At 45.1% G+C, this 22,800-nt stretch overlaps 2 protein-coding genes across 2 annotated transcripts in view; both read left to right on the top strand.

Annotated features, from left to right (window-relative positions):
* Nucleotides 1–203: 203 nt before the first annotated feature.
* Nucleotides 204–11,155, top strand: LOC139920620 (indian hedgehog B protein-like). The gene is made up of 3 exons (XM_071910662.2): nucleotides 204–503; nucleotides 5,442–5,703; nucleotides 10,458–11,155. The coding sequence occupies exons 1-3, from the start codon at nucleotides 204–206 to the stop codon at nucleotides 11,153–11,155; spliced, it is 1,260 nt and encodes a 419-aa protein (XP_071766763.2).
* A 1,588-nt stretch (nucleotides 11,156–12,743) lies between these two features.
* The window catches only part of bin1b (bridging integrator 1b), a 25,521-nt gene continuing 15,464 nt past the window's right edge, over nucleotides 12,744–22,800 (top strand). The window contains exon 1 of the mRNA XM_078291236.1: nucleotides 12,744–12,870. Coding sequence (XP_078147362.1) covers nucleotides 12,790–12,870 — 81 coding nt within the window. The 5' untranslated portion in view covers nucleotides 12,744–12,789. The remainder of the gene's footprint in view (nucleotides 12,871–22,800) is intronic.

Here is a 22,800-nt window from a genome sequence, read left to right as displayed (position 1 = left end):
CAGCGGCGCAGCGGCCCCTTTTACGCGCCGGGAATGGCGAGTTTTTTGGGACTCGGAGATGAGTCCTGTTCCCTTCCCGTCGCTCTAAAGTTTTGAGGGAGAAGACAAGCGAGTGGGGAGGGGAGGGGGGGAAGCACACATCAGAAGAAATATAGCGGTGACATTTTGGCCGCCCGCCGGGGGGTTGCACGCCCCGGGGTGGAATGCTGCTCCCGACGCTGGTGACGTGCCTCGCCGGGTGCGCCTTTCTCCTCTCGCCGGTCAGTGAGGGCTGCGGACCGGGTAGAGGCTATGGCAAGAGGCGGCCACCGAGGAAGCTCGCGCCGCTCGCCTACAAGCAGTTCAGCCCCAACGTTGCCGAGAAGACTTTAGGGGCCAGTGGGAGATACGAAGGGAAAATAACGCGGAACTCTGAGCGCTTCAAGGAGCTCACCCCGAACTACAACCCCGACATCATCTTCAAAGATGAGGAGAACACAGGTGCAGACCGCATGATGACGCAGGTAACCGACCCGGCTGCCGAAGTGCCGTTTAGCCCGGTTCCTCAACCGCTGAAATCTGCTTATAAGCGGGGTAGTTCGGTACATGACTTTGTGCACTTTGCCCAGTCTTTAAACGCGTGGACACTGTTATCTTTTCCGCATTTGTTGTTGACTTTAGTTTCCTCACTGCAAAAAAATGCCCGTCTTAACAAGCCATTTAGACTCAAATCCAGTCTTTAAATTGGATATTTCTTAAATCAAGTGAAACATTCTGCCAATGAAGTGAAGTAATTCCACTTGTTTGTAATCCAGCTTCACTTTATTTAGGGGATTTTCAAGAAACAAGTGTCAGTATCTTGAAACCAGGCAGAATGAGTACTAAACAATGAGAGGTAAAGAAAAAGTCACTTGATTGGAAACCAGTGGAATAATCTCCCTCCTTTTGTCAGACTTTCACTTGCTTTAAGAACACGTAAGATTTTAAGACTTCACATTATAAATGACCTTTTTAGATGGATATTTTTTGCAGTGCTCGTGCTGCACTGGGAAGCACTGATTACAGAAGCTGCCTATTTGCACAACTCATTCTCAAGTCAATTCCAAAGACCCAGCTGTTGTTATTGACGCCAAGTTATTACTGCAGTTTAGATGAGTCGTGTAGGTTCACAGTTTGAATCAGAATCTGCTTTCTTGAGACTGGCGCCTCAGATCCAGAGTTCACTGTGGGCAGCTCGTGCGTAAAAGAGGGCAACCCCGTCTAAAAATGTATGGAAAAGCGGTCGCTCTTAATTAAAACACTATGTCCTCTGTTTTACATCATTTTTTGGTGGAAAAACAGCCAATAGTCCTATTTGGTTAGAGCCTGGGTCAAGCGTGTAGCGATGTTTACCGTTTCGTTTTTAGCCCGACTGGCCAGAGTTAACAGTCGCCTTTTGGACTGTCAGAAATTTTTACGACGCCGTCATTGATGTGGCTCGCAGTGGAATTTATTTGACTCCCAATTTCCCCAGGAATAAAGTATTTATATCTGGCTCTTGTGACCGCGGGCTTCCTCTCAAAAGCAGCAGCGTTTATGTCCACAGACCCACGTGGTGAATGAAAGTGCGCACTCCCGTCTGGAGCTGTCACCTCGCTGCGCGCACTGCAAGAAATATCCGTCCGGACAAGTCGCTTCAACTGGGGTTAAGTGTGAAATCTTGCAGATATATTCTTATTTAAAAAAAAAAAAGCTGGGAAAATATGCAAAAGGGGATGAGATCATTTCACTTCTTTCCAATGCAAATCAACTTTTTTCACGATTTATTTTCCAGAATCTGGTGACATTAAACACTGATTGATCTGCTTTATTTTAGGATATTGGTACTTTTTCCCCCCAAATCCCTGCAACAAATGCAACTGCATTGGAAACAAAAGGGATAATTTCACCCAACTGACAGAAATTCTCGTTTGTTTTCATTAAAATTAGTTTCTAAGACTGAATATGAGACTAAACGGCTCGTCAGGACGGACATTTTTTGCAGCGCGCACCCCGGAGCTGCGCGTCAACGCCGACCTGCACACAATTTATGGGCTCCAAGCCGCAGGAGACAGCCTCCTGTTTGTCTTTTACTATTTCGTGTTACTTTTTTGTTTGTTTTTGCAGCGCACATGTGCAAAAATAGTCCACTTCACTTGTGTTGAAGCCTTAATTATACAGATTTCTTTTTATTTTTTATCCAGTAGTGGCGACTTTTTCCTGGGCGCTCCACGCATACAGACGCGACTGTTCAGGGGCAAAGCCACACTGCAAAAAGTGTCTATCTTAACGAGTTATTTAGTCTAATATTGGGTTTTCAAATCTTATTTTTCTCAAAGCACGTGGAAAACAATGCAAATGCGGTGAGATAATTCCACTTATTTCCAATGCAGTTTCACTTGTTTCAGGAATTTACTGCGAACATGTGACAGAATCTTAAAACAAGGCAGAAATAAAGCAGATCACTCTTCTAGTAGAAAGATAAATTCACCTAAACCAAGAAAATCCGTGGAATAAATTGATTTGCATTGAGAGTAAATGGGATTATCTCACCCGTTTGTCATCTTTTTTCGCTTTATTTCACGTAAAACAAGATGTGAGACTCCACACAAGACTAAATGACCCGTTCAGATGGATATTTTTTGCAGCGCATAGGTGTGCATAGGCGCATGTTGTCAGCCTATGCGTCCAATGTTTGTGCAGCCCGTGGTTTAGTGCTAAAACCGCTCCTACAGAAACCCCCGTCGATCTGTATACCTTGAAAGGAAAACCAACAAAATCCATCGTCTGATTTATGAACTCCAGCTCGTTGCTCTGACCGCAGAGAAGAAAAAAAATAAGACGTTAAAATCCACACTACACTGTGAAAAGGCATCTATGGCCGCTGAGCCAGGAGCTATTCTTATCACAGGCCGGAGAGCCGACATGGAAAAAGACATTTATAGGTTTTAATTCCGCCGTTTTCACTCTAATAGACTGAGATTCATAAGATGCTGCATCACTAAGAAAGGCTTTCAGAGGCAGCGGCAGCCTGGAGGAGAACAGTCTGGTCCCTTAACGACATGACAAATGTCCCACTAACATGATTTAACAAGTCTCAAGTGACTGGATTTTCCACTTTTTCATTTCATTTACTAAATGAGATTTGACTCGGGTTGGCTCGAGTGTCAGTAGCTGAGATACACAGAGGTGTCACCCATTAAAACAGGGAAACGTGTCCCCTACGAATGATGCAGGCACTCCTTGGGCCAATCAGAAACAAGATGCATCATCCCTCCATGCTTCATCAAAATCTGAGCAGCGGTGTAGCAGTTTTGGCCTTTCAAAGTTTTAATTTTGACCTTTAATTATAGCGTTCCCAGGCCAATCAGTGTAATTCAGTGTAAGAATAGCTGGATGTGAGTAGCAAGTTTCATCTCAATCAGACTTACAGTGAAGGATCTATGGCCTTTTAAAGTTAGAAATTAATTTAATTTAATTATAGCGCCCCCATCAGACCAATTAATGTAATTTTTGTAAGCAGTTTGCTCACAAAAGATGACATGATTGCGTAAAAAAAGGCCAGAAAACAGCGGCAACAACAAGTTTCGTAAAAATCGGGCCAGTTGTGTTTAGACATCAGAGTTAAATATTTTGACTTTATTGGTAGCGCCCCCTTCAGGCCAATTAGTGTAAATTCTCTAAACACCAGAACACAAAATGCATCATCCCTCCGAGTTTCGTCACAACCAGATCACCTGAGACGTCCCGTTTGACGGACAAACGGACGAATGGACACACACAACCCCCTCCCCTCCTCCTCCACTAACGGGACAATGAAGACTGGGTGTCACTCGGATAAACGGGGCAGACGAGTGAATTTATTTGAGCGAGCGAGAGAAAGAGCGAGTTGAGCGAGGCGAAGGGGCGTCCTCAGGGCCTCAATGGGCCCTCTCACCCTCTGTTTGCTCACCCTCACCAGACCCCAGGTTTGGAGGGACGCTTAGGACCTCTTGTTCATATAGCACCCCCCCTCCCACCCCCACCCCCCCCCCACACCCAACCACCCTATAACCTCACCCCCTCCATCCACCCCTCCATCCATCCTTAACATAGCCTCACGGCTCCCTTCGCTCACCACAGAGAGCAAACATTCGGGGTAGCCGGGACAGCAGGGGTGCATTGTGGGAAGGCTGAAGCCACAGACAAGGGGGGAGAGGAGGGGGGGGGGTACCGGGGGGTTTGGTGAAGTGGATGGGTGCACCGTCCAGCAGGCAGAATGGGTCTTTGTAAAGGACCTGGGCCTGTATTTATCAAGTCACTGACCTGAGATCGCTGGCTGTGTTTAGGCTTTACATTTTATATTTTAAGAAATTTAGCTGAAACTCTTATCCAGAGCGACCTGCAAAGAGTGCAGCAGTAGGATAGGCTCAAATACCTAAATCAACACAGTTTCAAACAAATAGTAAGAAGTGCAAAGGTTCAGGCTAAAGTGATGTGACAGTACTGCTTTGACCATACAGTAGAATGATAATGTGAGAGAAGTAAATGCTAGATAGATAGATCTTTTGAGAGCAACTTGGGTGAGTAGTTGGGTTTGACTGTTATGGGCTTTCTTTTTAACAGCATTAGTATTGGATTAATGCTACCGATAGCCCCAAAAATACCCCAAAATTACATTCGCCCTGAAACAGCATTCAACACCATCATGGGACCCTAAAACTCTCCACTGAAACCCAGACTGACAGTCTTTTAGTTGGGCTATCAGCTCCTTAAAGTAGAGGGAGGCTGGTTTCATTACAGGTTTTACAGACTGAAGCTATTGAGTAAAATCATATCCTCACCTCCATCATATCGGCAGTGGGCAACACTAACCAGTTTTTATTGATAGACCAATATCGGCCCAATATATCAGCAAACTGATATGTTGATCTAACCCTAGTGAGTAGAGGAGAAAAGATGAGAAGTTCCCAGCCTACAAGGGAAGATGAGGAGTTTACCAATACACAAGATCTGATGTCATTTTCCTTATGCTATTTACTAGGTGAAAGCCTACAGAGAAACCTACCTTGAATATTATAGGGAGGGGATTTTAAATTCAATGATGAATATACAAACTGCAGCAGTTATTGCTTGCTTTTCATAAGTAGAGCTGATTGTATTAGTGTCTTTTTCCCAGTCGGCACCTTGTATTTACGGTAAATGCGACATGACACGAATGCGGCATTTACACTAATTCTAATCCACCATTCTTGATGAAAACCAGCCTTAATGGTTACATGTGAATTGCGTTGATGTCCTATAGTCTAAGAACAATTTCATCACCTCTTCTCTGGATTTTCTGACCCATGTTCAAGAGCTTTAAAAAGATTAAACATTTGAAAAGGCCCATGTTTCAAGGTTTTTTCATTGCTTGTGTTCAGCTGTGTTTCTCTTGTTCCCCGTCTCTGTCTCCTCCGCTGCAGCGCTGTAAAGACAAGTTGAACTCGCTGGCCATCTCGGTCATGAACCTGTGGCCCGGGGTCCGGCTGCGGGTCACGGAGGGCTGGGACGAGGACGGCCACCACTCGGAGGAGTCGCTGCACTACGAGGGCCGGGCGGTGGACATCACCACGTCGGACCGGGACAGGAACAAGTACGCCATGCTGGCCCGTCTGGCGGTGGAGGCCGGCTTCGACTGGGTCTACTACGAGTCCAAGGCCCACGTCCACTGCAGCGTCAAGTCAGGTGAGAGACTGGAGCCGCACAATTCATGTAGAAAGTATTGAAGTTGCAGTTTTGAGTCCAAATTGCAAGAGGTTAAGGGAATGGTGTTTCGGACAGTTTCTAAAACAACGTATTCAAGCGCTGTGCAGAAGCCCCGGACTGCAAGCTTTCATTATATTCAAATTGAGCAAATCTTAAGCATTAGCATCTCATTCGCCTCACCCACAATGATTTGGAACAGTTTTTAAGTGCTGAAAATGAAGGTTTGTAGAGAGAAAGGAACCTGCATCCGCAATATTTCACAGTATCACTGAGAAACTCTCGCTTTCTCGCATCTTCTCTCCTCACCTCCTCGATCTCAAAACACATAAGAGAAAGTTTAGAGGTTAATCTGTTTCTAAAGCTTTGTTTTTTTCTGTCTTGAGAGGAATTTGAAAAGGAAAGAAAGAGAAATGAGGATTTGAGGACAGACTTACAGTACTAGCAGAGTGGAGAGGAGAGGAGGGGAGGGGAGGGAAAGGGGTTTGAAGGAGAAACAGCGAACACGGGTTCTAGTGAGAGTGCGGTGCATGGGTGTTTTGTTTTCCATTAACTGCCACTAACGCAGAAAAAAACCCTCACCCGGCCTTCCTTCATTCACTCATAAATACACCCGACCTCTAGTTTACCCCAACTTCTGGTATAATTGATTCTCCACAAGAGATTTTCACAACGGTTCTTAGTTTAAAAGATATAATAATAATAATAATAATATAATTCCCTTTGAATAAAACCCCTTAAAAACATCTTGTCACTCTTGTCACAAGTATATAAATTTGAAAACTACATTTTCCAACCAGTCCATCAGTGAAGCATTTTATTGAGCTGACATTTAATCTGTATATTTAACACTGTAGGATTAAGTGTCCTTTAGATGACATAATAGCTCAAAAACCAAATGAATTCCTGCAAGACTTTTCACACTTTTGGGATACAAGTGACATTCTGGTCATAATAAATCAGCTTTATTTTTTCGGTGCATTGCCCCTTTAAACTCCACTGTAAATGGCCTGACACACAGGAGAACATTGAATTCATACTGTACAAAAAACCGAAGACTCTTCGACCACAAACACAAAGACACACTTTTCTGTTCCATGTTCACAACCAGGAGGAATTCGTCAGCAGCTTTGGGCGGCGACTGCTTCCTGCCTTTCCCTAACTTTGTCTCTAACATTTCAGTTTCACTCCTCTGTCCCCTGGTTTCTCTTTCTCTGATCCCTAACTCTTCTTGCTTGAATCCGAGTGTGTGAGCGCTTGCTAGCTCTTACGCCTTTTCCTTCATCTCTCTCATCTGCCACTCACCCCCTGTTCCCCTTGTCGGACCGGGCCGGTCCCATGTGTTACTGACATGATGTTCTGCATCTGCGTTTATATGTAGGGTTTTGCTGCTGTGAGCTGAGTGTGGCTTTAGGACTCTCTTGCTTTCCTCACACAGAAGCAAGCTTAGCGCTACTTTACACAGCCACATGCCAACTGATTTACAAAGAGCTCAATGAATGAGCAAATTTTGATTAGTCTTTCTTTGGTGAGAAAATAGCCTACTGACCTTATTCACACAGCGGCCATTTTGAACTTGGGGTGGGAAACTCTACTTGGAAGATTAGCATAAAAAAAATAGCGTTACTTCAACACATAAGTGAGGACTTTAGATAGACCTAACAGTTATCAAATTAGCTAGTACTCTTGGGAACAGCAACCACAACAACAACTTGAATTTAGCAGGGAAGTTAGCTAGCTTACTAGCTAGTTAGCTACCAGCTAGCTACCTAGGCTAGACTCTGTAGCTAGCAATAATGGGCCAAATATATTAAAATGGAAACATACATTCCTCTGGATTCTTGAGTGCCATTCGTTTCTAATATGTTTTTCAGTGAGGAATCTGTGAAAAGATAAATGTTTGTCTGATCATAGCTGGGCTGCACTCGTTCTTTCAGGTGCCGTTTTCCACTCTGAGTGTTCAAAATGGCCGCCACGTGAATAAGGTCAAATAGTGTAGTTTTCAACATATTGAAGTGTCTAGGTTTGGTACAATGTTCCCTCCAAGGCTGGTGTTCAGGCATGTACCATGGAGGAAAAATTTTCAAAGTTTTCATTCCAACCAAACACTACAGCAGCTGATTTCACTGATTAATTACTCGCTTTCTGGTTGAAAATGCCTTTACCAGTGAAATGAGCTGCTGTAGTGTTTGGGTGGGACGAAAACCTGCGGCACAGGCCTGGACACCATTGGCTTTTAGGGGAAAATTGGTTGGGACGTCACATATTTGTGTTACTTTTCAACACAATGTATGTTAATAACAATGCAGTGGGAATATGAGTAGTTAGTTAGCAACACATATCATGAAAAGTAACACGAATGTGCCATCCCAAACTAGACACACAGATGTGTTGAAAATCACACATCTTTGTCAGAATGGATCAGAACTGAACATCAGTAAGCCCCGCCCCCAACTCCCTCCATTTTACACTGAGTGGTAACTGAGATTTTCCCTTTCTTTCCCCTTCTTTCTTCCTCTTTCTCTCTCCTTTTTCCTACTTCACCCACTTTTCCCCTCCTTTTTCTTCTTCTTCTTCTCTCTCCTTCCCTCCCAGATCGGGTCGCGAGTGCCCAGTCCTTGACTTGATCAGAAGGGCAACCTGTCAAGTTGGTATTTTCATTATTTTTGACTTTTTTTTTCCCCGAAATCCCCCAATACAAGGCAAAGCAACAGTCTCGATGGCCCAGAACTCGTTGTTGGGAAGAGAAATCCCACCAACTGCGGAAAACCTTAAGCTGTTCTGACACGCTGGTGGTGTTGGTGGTTACATGCCATCGAATCCCCACCAACAAATCCCCCAAATCCTTCTCACGGGCACTTAAAGGGGGCCGCTGGACTGTAGTAAGCAAGAGGAAACAACCACTAGGGGGCAGCATACCACCAGGACCCACGTAGACGAAGGACTGGACTGAGAGGGGGGGGAAATTGAGGGCTGAGATGAGAAAAGAAGATGAAACACAGGGATAAACACACCATGGACCAAACACTTTTCACTGAACCTCAGACCTTTGGACCACAAGAGCTTCAGCAATGACTTGAGGTGAACAAGATGAGCGTTATCATCAAGGTCAAACCAGGAAACGGTTAGGAAAGGTATATTTACAGTTCCAAAATGACATATCCACCATTTGAGAAAAGTGACACCTAGTTTTACGCAAAATGTAAACAAATTACATCACTTTTTAAAGGATGGTCGGTCATTTAAGTCCTTGGTTGACAAGAAAAATACATTTGTACTGAATTCTCTGTGTTTTAGAGATACTAAATGATGGATTTTCTAAAATGGATATACAGTGTTTTGGAAATGCACTCTTCATATGATGGAGCATATGGGTTAGGATTAGAGATTAGGATTATACGATATATGGCTATGGGACGGTCTACAGTACATTGGTTTCTAGATGGATTTGGAGCCAACATAGAATACATAGACATTTCATGAGTTGCTGCATCTCTTAATCACACTTTCATAAGCCTTCCACTAACAGCAGCCTACAGGAGAAACACACTTTAATCCTATAAAAAAAGGCAAGTTGAGCTATAGTCACACTAGCAAGGTTTCAAAGGTTTGAGGTAACTCTGTGTGTCGGTTTTGATTGGCTACGTGCCCAATGAGAAGATCCACAGTGCAAGCAATTGATCATTGGACTCAACAAATTACCAGTCTTATTGGTCAGGGGTGTGGAGCAGACATTTTGCAGGTTGGAGTTGGGCTGGGAACAAAAGTTTGAGGTTAATGTTTTCTAATTTGTTTGTAATGAGAAGAGGTTCCTATGTCTGAATATTCTGGAAAAGTATAGAAACGTCACCAATGACCATAGCAGACAGTAATCAATGGGTGCTCTTTGGATTGGGTGCTACAGAAAAGTATTAAAAACCAAAAGAGGACAAAGTTTTATTCAAGCTGAAACACCTCGGTCAGTTTTAACAACTCCGACTGCCGATGTAAAAAGAAGGATTTTAACTTTTGCCGTCAGAACAGAGTGCGTTCCTTTCAAATCCAGGTCTGTGAAACTATTTTTAGTACTTTGAGATGGAGCACGTGTTCGAACGCCGCCTGAGGAATCTCAGTTGTCAGATGATTAACCTGCTGGCTGATTTCCCGCTCTGCTCCTTCCTCCTTCAGGCCACTTATCTTATCACCTGGCCTTGGCTTTCCTACCTTCCCCAAATATTTATTCCCAGATAGACTTGAGACAGTCCTGAGGTGTCACTTTCAAGTGCCTGGACGCAGAGTCACGTACACAATCCCACCTAGACGCTCATGTGCATGCATACACGCGCGCGCACACACACACACACACACACACACACGCACACACTCACACACACACACTCACTCACACACTCTCACTCACACGGACTCATTATTCAGGGTTGCAAACAGGAGCTTTTATCTTCCAGCTTGGTATTGTTCTTTTATGTGGAGTGTAGGAAAAAGAAGAAGTAAATATTTAGCCAAAGGGAGTTGGAAAGATTTATTATGTACCTAAGCGCTTTAGGAATATTGACATCCTTTTTTTTATCTTTCTGTCTGTCTCTCTCTCTCTGTCTGTGTCTGTCTCTCTCTCTCTCTCTCTCTCTCTCTCTGTCTCGCTCTCTCTTTCTGTCTCTCTCTCCCTCTCTCTATCTCTCTCTCTCTGTCTCTCTCTCTCTCTCTCTCTCTCACTGTCTCTCTCTCTGTCTGTCTTTCAGAGCACTCAGTGGCAGCCAAGTCCGGCGGTTGTTTCCCAGGTGAGGCCTTGGTCACCCTGGAGAACGGGGGTCAGAGGTCGATCCGTGACCTGCGGCCGGGCGAGCGAGTCCTGGCCTCGTCGGGGAGCGACGGCGGAGGGGAGCTGGTGTTCAGTGAAGTCCTGGCCTTCCTGGACCGCGACCCCGCGACCCAGAAGCTGTTCTACACCATCAGGACGGAGGCCGGCGCCCGCCTGTCGCTCACCGCCGCCCACCTGCTGTTTGTGTCGGAGGGGAACTGCTCAGAGGGGGCGGCGCCGGCCCCGGGCACCATGAGGACCGTGTACGCCGCCGACGCCCGGCCGGGACAGTGCGTGTTGGTGGCGGAGGGTAAAGCGGGACGCAGGCGCGGCGAGGGGCGGCTCTCGCGGGTCACCCAGGTCACCGTGGAGGAGAGCAGGGGAGCGTTCGCTCCCCTCACCGAGCGTGGGACAGTGGTGGTGGACGGGGTGGTGGCGTCCTGCTACGCGGCGGTGAACAGGCACAGCCTGGCTCACTGGGCCTTCGCACCGCTACGCCTGATGCACAGGTGGACCGGCAGCACCGGGCGCCACGGTAACGGGCTCCACTGGTACTCACGGCTCTTACACTGGCTGGGAAGGCTGCTGCTGGATTCAGAACATTTCCATCCGTTGGGTGTGGCTCCGCCCTGGAGGTGAGGCAGGAGGGGCTGATGGGTAACAAGACACAGGAAGAAGAAGGAACAAGGAAAGACAGGAGGACAAAGGTAAAGCGGGTATGATGGGAGGAAGAGTCCCGCTCTTATCCAAAGGGTGCAAACATTCTTAGCATGAGGGATTGAACCCTTAATATTGCGACTGGGATTTACCCAAAAACCCCTGGGATTGTTAGAGCTGTTCAGGACCAAAAAGCCTCTGAAGCTGGAGTTCCTCCCATAAGAGCCTAAGAGGTGGGAGAAGGTCTGGGTCCTCCTGAGTCCCTCATGGGCGTTTTAAACCAGGACTAAAGAGAGATTTAAAGCTGTGAACTGACACAGACGAGCTCTCCTACAATATAAAACACAGACAGTTTTCATGACTTTTTGTGACACTTTCATCTTTAAAGTTGTAAAGTTGTGTTGGATGTGCTGCTGCTTCCCAGGATACATGAGCTGTAGTAAACAAAAAAAGCCAAAATTCTCATTGAAGAAACTGAAATTTTCCTTGACACGCCTAATATTTGTCATCCAACGAGATCTATGTAACATTACTGTTTAATACTCCGCAGCTGAATATAAAGATTTGTAGGACGAATGATAGTGTGTATTTAAGTGTTTTTGAGATAATGTGTTGTTTGTTTACAGAAATCTACAAATGTTTATGAGGTTATTATGGGTGATGAGATATTAAAAGATCTATTTTTGAAATTAAATTCTATGGAAATGAGCCGGAGCTTGCTTTATTTATGTGTCTGTATTTGCGTGTGTGTGAGAGAGAATGTGTGTATTTGTGTTTATTGTTCTAAATTACTTTTGAACATTTGGTTCCAGGTGATAAATCCATGTGTTTTGACCTGCGCGCTCCCGCTTCATGCGTAAACGCGCCTTTACTGACATCTGCTGGCTCTGCAGTATGAAAGCACATGCACTTGATCTGATATCCGTCATTTCTCTCTGTATGCAGTGCAGCTGATGAGTGTGTGTGTGGGCCGGTGGGGGGGGGGGGGGGGGGGGGGGGGGGGGTTGGGGGGGATCAGGAGAGACTGATTTAGCCCCTAACATTTGAGTGGAAACCGCTGTGCGCGCGGTAGCAGCGTTTACAGACAGCAGCACACCAGTTGCACGCATTCAACAGTTGTCAGCTAATAATAACAGCGCTATTACTGCGCCTTTAAGAGGATGGCCGAGACGGGCTGGAGAGGAAACCCAATCGCTCCATATCGGGCTCAAGGCTCCGTCAATTAACGGTGGAAGCCAAGAAGGGGAACATATCCGAAATTGTCACACCGTCTCCTCGCTCTTTTTCTCCCGCCTCACACGAAAATCCACCGGCTTTTGCTGTTTGGTTTTGTTGATAAACTCGGGCGCGTATTAAATTACGCATTGCGCCTTTAAGAAGCTGTCACCGGGATTAGAATTACGCGCAGCGACCCAAGTCTCTCTTCAGGGGGGGTTTTACGCACCGTCGGTGTCCAGAGGAGGCTCTCCTTTACCGTCCTCCCTTTCGACCACCTCTCTCTCTTTCTCTCTCTCTCTCTCCCTCTCTCTCTCTTTCTCTCTCCCTCTCTCTCTCCGTTGGCCGTGGTCTGCACCGGTCCGCATTCAGAGCATTGGGGATCCCTAACACCGCGCGACATGGCCGAGATAGGGAAAGGGGTCACCGCCGGGAAACTGGCCATCAACGTCCAGAAAAAGTTCACCAGGGCGCAGGAGAAGGTACAGTGGTCTGGTTTCCATTCAGCGCCTTTGGGTGACAGGCTGCCGCTTGGTGCGCAGCGGCGGGCCGTTTGTGCGCAACTGCTGCCCGCTGGTTGTAACAGGTTAACTGGTTGTGTACTGGTTCTGTACTGGTTTTATCAGCTCTATCAGTGGTTGCTGCTCTGTAGCTGAGCCTGACCTCTGGTCTTCTCTCTGTGTGTGTGTGTGTGTGTGTGTGTGTGTGTGTGTGTGTGTGTATTTTTAGTATTATCATTCGTAGTAGTTGCGCAAGGTGCAACAGGATAGGCGAGGAACCCCAATAGGGAAAAAAGAAACAAATGAAACAATCTGATCAACATCTTGTGTACAAAGTATTCTCTCTCTCTCTCTCTCTCTCTCTCTCTCTCTCTCTCTCTCTCTCTCTGGGTTATTATTGTCTGTGCTAATCACTCTCGTTGCTTAAGCCTGGAGGTTTTATACACTAATCAGCTCACTACAACAGGAGTGCTGTCAGTCAGTTTGTGTTTGTTTTGGATGAGGAGAAAGAAGAAGAGACAGGGTTCATAGTTGTTATTCATACTTGTTACTCTTAGTTTGTGTGTCTGAGTTCTGTTTCACTCTTATTTCTCCTTGACTGTTGCCTCTGCTCAGCTTCTCTACTGACCTGTATTTACATTTTGGGCGTTTAGCTGACTCTCCAGAGCAAATGACAGTCAGTGTTTTGTTGAGTTCTACCTCAACATGACACACCGGGCTGTTGATGGACACATTACACTCATCAGGAATCAAACTTGTGACCTGGCCTCCTCATAGCGACTCATCCCATCTTCCTCCACCTCCCTCATATATCTGTCCATCCCTGCTGGCAGCTGCACATACTTACCTGCTTAATTCACAAATTATATTGAATTTCAGAAGCACACTGCAAGTCATTCAGTCTCGTACTCCGCCTTCAAATCGTATTTTTCTTAAACCAAGAGAAACATTCTGCAGTGAGGAGAGATAACTCCACTTGTCTCCAATGCAGCTTCACTTGTTTCAGGAGTTTTCTAGAAATGAGTGTCAGTCTGTTGAAACCAGTCAGAATAAGGCAGATCACTGCACTGCTGCCAAGAAAATGACTCTTGATTCTACTAAATTCTTGAAAAAAGTTGATTTGAATTGGAAACAAGTGAAATTATCAAACCCCACTGGCAGATTTTTTCACTTGTTTTAAGAAAATGACGATTTTAGGACTCAATAATAGACTAAATGACTTGTTAAGATGGAGATTTTTAGGATATCACGTGCTTTAACTTGCAGCTATCTTGGTTTCCTTCTTTTGAAATTCGGATCCAGCCAAAGAGCAACAATTCAGTGTGAAGCTCCCCTCCAACATTTATCAGATGATGTTGAATTTAAAGACTCTCCAGTTAGTTTGAGTCTTTGCTTCAGAACTTCCTGCTTCTGTTCCAGCCTGCCAAGCTCAATCGATCATCGCAAAAGCACTTGAATGAACTTTAAATAGCAGCTGGCCTCAGATCAGCAGCCATGTCGCTGCTGAATGAAATACTATTCATGTCCCACGTTCCTTATGTCTTAATATCAGAGCATGTTTAGCAGCAGCTTACTCTATAATTCAGAGTAAAGCTCGTCAGATTGTGTGACTTGAACAGACAAGTCCTAGATCTTGGGTTATTATTCTTCCGCTCAAAAACTTTCTTTTAAATTCATATTGTTAGGCGTTCCTGCTTGGTAGATAGTTTTGTTTTTTATTCAGTGGAGAGTAACTGGAAAGATAGGAGAGAGAGAGAGAGAGAGAGAGAGAGAGGGGGCGAGTTACATAGGATTCCCACTGGAGTTTCTGGAATATCATTGGATTTTGAGATGTGTATCCAGAGAGGGGAATTTGATAAATTCTCTGGGGAAATCGGGGAATTTTACAAATGGGTCACTTTTTGTAAACACAAATTGTAAAATGTATGTATTTTCCCATTCGTTTCACACATTCATTGCATTCAATGGTGGTTTTCAGCTCAACTGGACTAGAAACCAGACTTTAGAACTTTTTCTGAGCTGAAAAACAACATTAACAAGCCTGGAAAAGAAGAGTAAAATTGTAGGTTATAGAAGTACGTCCAACTTAGTTATGGAAAGTTTACTGCAACTTTACATGGCATGTGTCTCCATGGAGCTTGAGACAAAGCTTTCTGAGTCGGTTCCCAGGTTCTGGGTGCGTAACACCGCTCAGTTACGACTAGTGATGGGTGTTGAAAAATGACACCTATCAGTACTGTACCGATGTTTGGTATTTGTATTCATTTTAAGGCATTAAACGGTAAAGAAGTGTATTTCAAAGCTTCGAAATATTAGATCCGTACAATGAGAATTCAAGGTTTCCTCTCTCTTGTGGACTTTTATCCTGAGAAAATTGATGGCTTGAGTTGGTTTAGAAAAGCTGATAGCGTGTGTAAATGTTACACAGAAAATAATACACTCTTGCTTTGCATCTGGAAGGTCAGAGTCTCCTCTTCCCTGGAGGAGCGTCGGCCCCAGCTGTCTGTCTGCTGGCAGGCTGCCGCCGACCCCCAGCCTCACCTGATCCTGCGGTCACATTTTTAGGCTTTTAGCTCACGCTCCTCTCCGGGCTGACTCACCGTGAGTAAGCGGTAAGAGGTTTCAGGACGCTTCAAGCTGCATGAGGCGACTTCACACGATGGCAGCGGGAGGTAACTGTTTGAAAAGTTTGAACTTCAGTACCCAGAAATCCTGTGCAGTGAGGTCAGTAAACGTCACACAGCTTGTTTATCAACCCAGCCGGTCTGTGATGCTTTATACCGAAGAAACCAAAGAGACGAGAGAGGAGACGATCTAACGCTGCTTCGGGCAAACAGGGAGAATCTGAATCTGTCGTCTCAGTGTTGACGGGACGCTCTTCTCTGTTGCAGTCCAGCCTTCTGATTGAGGCTGATGAGACAGATGTATTTTTACATGCATCTTTCAAAAGGATACATGGCTGTTGACAGACATATTGGCTGTTTCAGGGATCAAACCTGTGACCTTTACGTTACTGGATGGTCTTTAACCACTAGTCCACCCTGCCGCCATCTTGCAAAATCAGAGCCATGTAGTGAAAGAACAATTTACTGGAGACAAGCGCTGCCAGGCGAACAGACTCTTAATTCTCAGAGCTTGTTTTATAAGACGAGACTTTGTTGCTCTGTAGAGTTGAAAATAGAGTTTGGACAGGATTAGGATTGGTCGCTTTCTCTGCAGAGTTTGTTGTTTAAATCATCGCTCCAGTCTTCGATGGCGAGGATTATAGTCCGGCCAGCTGACGGAAGAATCCCGAGCCTGAGTGGTTGTCATAGTGATGTAATGTCACCCGGCACCTGCCGAGGCTACAACCGGCTCTCACCGCTTCGCGAACCGGTCAGCTGTGCCGCAGAGCATGCTGGGAGAATTACTCCCCGGGTGGAATCCGGATGAGTCTGGTTGGTCGTGTGGTGAAGGGGGGGGGGGGGGGGGGGGGGTATGGGGGCAGGGCGGGGGGGTTTGCCCTTTTGAAGCCGGTCAGAGGCGCGGCGCGGCACTGGGAGTCAAAGAGGCAGGACCCCATGACACTAACCTCTCCCCTCCCAGCACCCAAAGGTCTCTGCCCACTGACACTGACACCCCACCCCACCCCTGCCAACACACACACACACACACACACACACACCCTCCAGCTCACCCTCCAGCCCCATCCCGGCCCCTTGCAGCGCTGCCAGCTCCTTTCCAGCAAAAGTTTCTAGACGTCACAAATGCTACTTTTATTCAAACTGTCTTAAAATTCCATGACTTCATTATAGTTTTATGCACCGATGATGTCACACATGAATTAGCATATTAATGAAGTTTACATCCTAGATTTTACATCCTAGGTATTTAGCAGATGCTCTCATCCAGAGCGACTCTACTTCACTTTAAGAGTTCACTTTGAGTTTACCCAACTTCTCCAGCTCAGATACATCTTTGATATAAATTCATACTGAACATTTACAGTTAATAGTATCAGCCTGGGGTAGTGTCACACACTCTGGGTTACATGGAGCAATGGCTACAACTACTAAAGCACATTGTTGCTGTTGGGTGTTGCTTGATCACATGACATTGAGTTTATCTTAATGATTGTAAAAAGGTTTCATGAACTCAGTGGAGGAATTTTTTTCAGCCCATAGAGGAGCATGTAAACCTTCAAGTGAGGTTTATACATGAAAATCACCATAATCAGATACAAGGTTTTCACATATTCTAATACTGTCATCTATATGTAATGAAAAAAATTAAAGATTGTCCATAGTTAACACCCCCCCCCCCCCCCCCCCACACACACACACACACACACACACACACACCTATCCATCTCATTTCCATTCTGTTTTACTCTCTTATGTGTTCTTGTGTCCCGTCAGCCTCTGACTTGCCCTGCTTGGCCTGCACACCTGTCCCTCCCCTCCCACTCCTCCCAGCATGCCTCACTGCTGGGGTGGAGGGGGGTGGTGGTGGGGGGGGGGTGGGGTGATAGCTATCTATAGACCCCAGGGCCTCTTCCTCATCAGCCTTAATACCCCACAACCCCGCCTGTGTGTGTGTGTGTGTCATATGAAAGGTGGATTGGTGGGCTTGGGTTATGTGTGTGTGTGTGTGTGTGTGTGTGTGTGTGTGTGTGTGTGTGTGTGTGTGTGTGTGTGTGTGTGTGTGTTGGCAGCCCAGTCGAGCCTCTGGGTGTATTTTTGGGGGTGAAATTGAACACCGGTGGGCAGCGGACAGCTACGGCCTGTTTCACAGAAAGCTGTAGCGCACACACACACACACACACGCACACACACACACACACACGCACACACACACACACACACACACTGAGTTAGATTCAGCTCTCTGTATCTTCTGTGAAATGCACTGATGGACTGCACACACACAGACACACAAGTTTCTACAGCTAGCTGTGTTTTCTAAGAAATATCGTTGAGTGACAACACACACACTCACACACACTCACACACACACACACACACACACACACACTCGCTGCAGACAGTAAACCTGTCTGGCTCCACAGAAATCTCTCCCACCTCCTGAAGCTCCTGTGTGTCTGTGGTGATCCTGCTTAAAGTGGAATGTAGTGGACACTGATAGAGCTGGAAACCTGGAAACAGATGTGTGTGTGTGTGTGTGTGTGTGTGTGTGTGTGTGTGTGCGTGTGCATGTGCGTGTGTGTGTGTGTGTGTGTGTGTCTGTCTCCACCCAAAATCACTTAAACACTGTTAAAACAAAACAGCTACAAGCAATGTGCTTTGCTATGGGACTATTTAGTAGTTTGTTGTATTTTTCTTCTTGGTGGATAACTGGCCAATCGTAGACGAGGTGACGTCACCTCCAGATATTTCCAGCAGCTCCGATGGAGTTTGATATGAGAAAATGTTTCAGGATGTAAAACATCAGCGGTAAACGTCAGGTTTTGGTGTCAGTCCCTCAGAATCAAAGAGCGAGGGCTTCTTTCTAGAGCCGCCATTTTGCACCGAGAGACGTTCAACAATCATACAGGGAGAAATCCATCGTAGAAGAGGAGAGAGACCAGTTTCTCCACCCACAGGAGCAGGAGAGAGACCAGAATGCAATGCAGCAGAGAGACAGGTTGAGTGTTTTGAGTAAGGGGCGTGAGTTTAGCTTTTTATCGACTGGAAAAACATTCACTCCATTATCACTCTCTCTACCTAACCTTGCTCTACGTTTAACCCACAGCTGAATGCAACAAGTCCAGGCTGGTTCTCTGAGGGTTGTAGCAAGGCATTCTGGGAAATGTAGGAAATCACTAACTGCAGTAGAAGTAGATGAGGCAGGTTGAGGGAAAGTGGGTTCATCAAAACAGTAAATTACAACCCTTCATCACAAAATAACTCCTGAAATGAGCTGAACAGATTTATGATATATAACAGTATAAGAGAATCTGAGGGTGGAGTTCTCCTTTAAGTGACAATTGATTGTATCATCTAAAATGTTGCTATTCTGTAACCAAAGGTCTTCAATTTGCTATTAACTTCAATAAACAGCAGTAATGACTTGGATTTATTTTTCTGACAGCAATGATTTTATCACAAAATGATAAATATGTCATTTTGTCAAGAAACTCTTCAAGTGTTTTTGAATATAATTTAACAGGCGTCTCGTACTGCGAGGAGCTGAAGCTTAAAGACAGAGAGGAGATGGATAGGGTTTCTGGGTTTCTGGGTCTGCCCCCCCCCCCCCCCCCCCTCCCCCTCCCCCCTTCCTCCCCTCTGACATTCCTGGGGAAGGTCGCGACCCCTCGACCCCCCCGGCATGGCGGCTGTCTGTCAGTCTGTTCGTGGACTGGAGGAGGAAAAGTATTTTACTGCTGTTTTCATTGGCTCGGTGTGCAGGAAGCCGTCGAGGTCTGCGGCCTATCAGGTGGCAGGAGGAGACGTCCCTCTGCTGATTGGATGACATCTTGTCCAGGGGAAATCTGTTAGGAGTCTCTCTTTCTCTGTTGGGCAACTGATAAAAGTTGTCCACAACATTCATTCATAAATAGATTCATTATGGGCTGGGCTGGAAATTCTCTTTCCTGTTGCCCCTCTCCACAGGGAGGTCAAAGGTCACGGTCAGCTACAGAACAGCCCCACTGGAGCTGGTAGGGATCCAGTGTCTTGCTCAAGGACACTTCAGCAGGGTAGGTGCTTGCCAACATGGGGGAATAAACCTGGTTTCTCTGGTAGAAGGACAATCTCTCTACTCACTAAACCGTCCTGCTGCCCCACTCACTCAGCTGAAACACTGAAGCATGTCATGTAGAATGGCCGTTGTGGTTGAAAATAGTCAAGATGTTGATATAAGGCAAAAAAAGATGTATCACTCAACATAGTGTATGCTAAAGTGGTAGCATCAGTCAATATTATGTAAGTTAAAGTGTTAGCATAGAGTCTACTATCACTCAACATAGTGAATGCTAAAGTGTTAGCATGGAACCTACTGTGTATGCTAAAGTGTTAGCATAGAGTCTACTATCACTCAACATAGTGAATGCTAAAGTGTTAGCATGGGACCTACTGTGTATGCTAAAGTGTTAGCATAAAGTCTACTATCACTCAACATAGTGTATTTTAAAGTGTTAGCATGGAGCTTCTATCACTCAACATAGTGAATGCTAAAGTGTTAGCATGGAACCTACTGTGTATGCTAAAGTGTTAGCATAGAGTCTACTATCACTCAACATAGTGAATGCTAAAGTGTTAGCATGGGACCTACTGTGTATGCTAAAGTGTTAGCATAAAGTCTACTATCACTCAACATAGTGTATTTTAAAGTGTTAACATGGAGCTTCTATCACTCAACATAGTGAATGCTAAAGTGTTAGCATAGAGTCTACTATCACTCAACATAGTGAATGCTAAAGTGTTAGCATGGAACTTACTGTGTATGCTAAAGTGTTAGCATAGAGTCTACTATCACTCAACATAGTGAATGCTAAAGTGTTAGCATGGAACCTACTGTGTATGCTAAAGTGTTAGCATAAAGTCTACTATCACTCAACATAGTGTATTTTAAAGTGTTAGCATGGAGCTTCTATCACTCAACATAGTGAATGCTAAAGTGTTAGCATGGAACCTACTGTGTATGCTAAAGTGTTAGCATAAAGTCTACTATCACTCAACATAGTGTATTTTAAAGTGTTAGCATGGAGCTTCTATCACTCAACATAGTGAATGCTAAAGTGTTAGCATGGAACCTACTGTGTATGCTAAAGTGTTAGCATAGAATCTACTATCACTCAACATAGTGAATGCTAAAGTGTTAGCATGGAGTACTGGGACAAATGATCTACCAGGACACAGGATGATTTTGGTGTTTATGTTCTCATCACTTAGGCTAACAGTTGACCAACAGGCCAATCTCCCAGAAACTTGTTGTGTTCGTTTAAGAGTGAGGATCTAGAGAAGGAACTGGAACAGGCTCTAATGACTGGATGACACCCAGCCAGCTAAGATATGGGTGCGAGGGTGTCATTGCTAACCCGCGCGGTGTGTGTTGCAGCGGCGGGGAAGTCCCCGATCCCGTGTTGGCCGTGGTTTCGGGAGCCGTCACGGCGTCCAGGATTAGGGCGGCAGGTGGCCGGGGCGTTGCAGGCTGCTCCCTGCGCTCCAGCCGGTCATTTGATCAGATTAGCCGCTGACCTTGCCCGACAACAACATGCAGGGCCGACTAAACGAACAGCCTCGTCTTGATTTCTTCTCTTTCTCTAATCCCTCCTTTACCTTCAAGTCAAGTCGGGTCAGGTGAAATTTATTTATAAAGCGTCTTCAGTGAGCAGGTTTGTCACAAAGTGCGTTACAGAGAACAAAATGGCATACAGGCAAAACAAAACAATCTAAATAGAAAATATAGACAGATATAATGAGGAACACAAATTTTGGACAACTTGAAATTGGTGACAAAAACAGATCCTATGATTCTAATTTGATACTATATCTAAAACTATACTATTCGTTGAATGGAAGCACACTTTATTATGCAATAGAATTGAGTTTTCATGTACAATCCATACCAGTGCCATCTGATCAAGTTATGATTTTGATTTCCTCAATAAAAATTACCCATAAAAGAGAAGAAAACTAGAATTCTCGCTGTAAAAATCCAAGGTTTTAAAGTGTTTTGATGCCTTTCAGTGCTTTAAAATGAAGATCAATAATAAAAATTGGTGTTGTAGCCTACCAATAAATGTCATTTTTTAATATCCAGCCCCATCTGGACTCTCTTTTGTCATCAGTTTCATATTGTTGTTGTCATGCCAAAACCTCGTAACTCCAATTTCTGTGTTCTCACATGCCCCATTTTCACATTTTTGTTTTCACATTTGTATTTTCTACACGCCCCTCTGTGGGTTTAGAACATTTTCCAATCTCTTGGGCTGAAGAAAACCCTTTCAGTAGCCATTGGATAAATTGAAAATGCATCGTCATCAAATTCAAACAAAGCTGCTTTTCTTAGTTCCTGAAAAATTGACATTTACAGGATAGGAGATACAAGGTTTTCATGGTGTGTTTTTGGATGATATTGCGAGTACAGTTTGGTTCTGTATGGGTATGCCAGAAGTGTGCTGGTGAGGCAGCCAAACATATTTGGTACTGGCCCACTTCCAGAAGCTGCTGGCAGGGAGATCTTCATGCCGTTCCTCTCACACAGAAACACTCTTGACACTTCAGCAGGGCAGAGGTTTGTCCGCTGGCTGCTCTCTCTCTCTCTCGCTCTTCCCCTTTTTTTTCATCATCTTCCTCTTTCCCCCGAAGTCTCTTTCCCTCTCTTCTTCTCCGCTCCCGTCTTCAGGGCTTTCCGTGATGTCTGCGGGCTCGTTTCGTTTTTGCCGAATCAGGCTTTACCGACCGAGAAAGCAGAACTGAGTCAGTGAGGGGGGGATGGAGGGAGGGAGGGTGTTTGTTCCCACAGCACAACGAAACACAGTAACCTCTGTGCAGGCTAAAGCCGACCTGCAGAGGAGGGCAAACTGACATAAAGTGTCACGCTGTCATAAAGTGTTCCCTTTTCAGCCGTAATCCATTTTCAGGCGCAAAAATGATCCTTCAAGAATTAGTTCCTAAGTTCAGAGTGTCACTATATACATATTTTATCAACAATATTAATATTCTACCCACAACTTTTGAGGAAGAATAGGCTGCACTGGCTGTTGTTCTGGTGGAGAATATTTTCAATAAATGCAGAAATGTTTTTGATGGCTGCCACAAGTGTTTGCTCAAGAAAAGCAAAATGATTGACTTCGATACCACTACTTAGTTTCACATCTTTAAATTCAATGCTGCTAAAATACCACGGCAAACAAGAAAAACCATCAAGCAATGTGCCAGAACAACCACTGAGCTTTGTTTTAACCAAAAACACCATGGAAAGCACTGT

The sequence above is a fragment of the Centroberyx gerrardi genome, chromosome 21 (genome assembly GCF_048128805.1).
Source record: "Centroberyx gerrardi isolate f3 chromosome 21, fCenGer3.hap1.cur.20231027, whole genome shotgun sequence".
Taxonomy (NCBI): Eukaryota; Metazoa; Chordata; class Actinopteri; order Beryciformes; family Berycidae; genus Centroberyx; species Centroberyx gerrardi.
The sequence above is the reverse complement of the archived record's forward strand: the minus strand, read 5'-3'. Positions and strand labels throughout refer to the sequence as shown.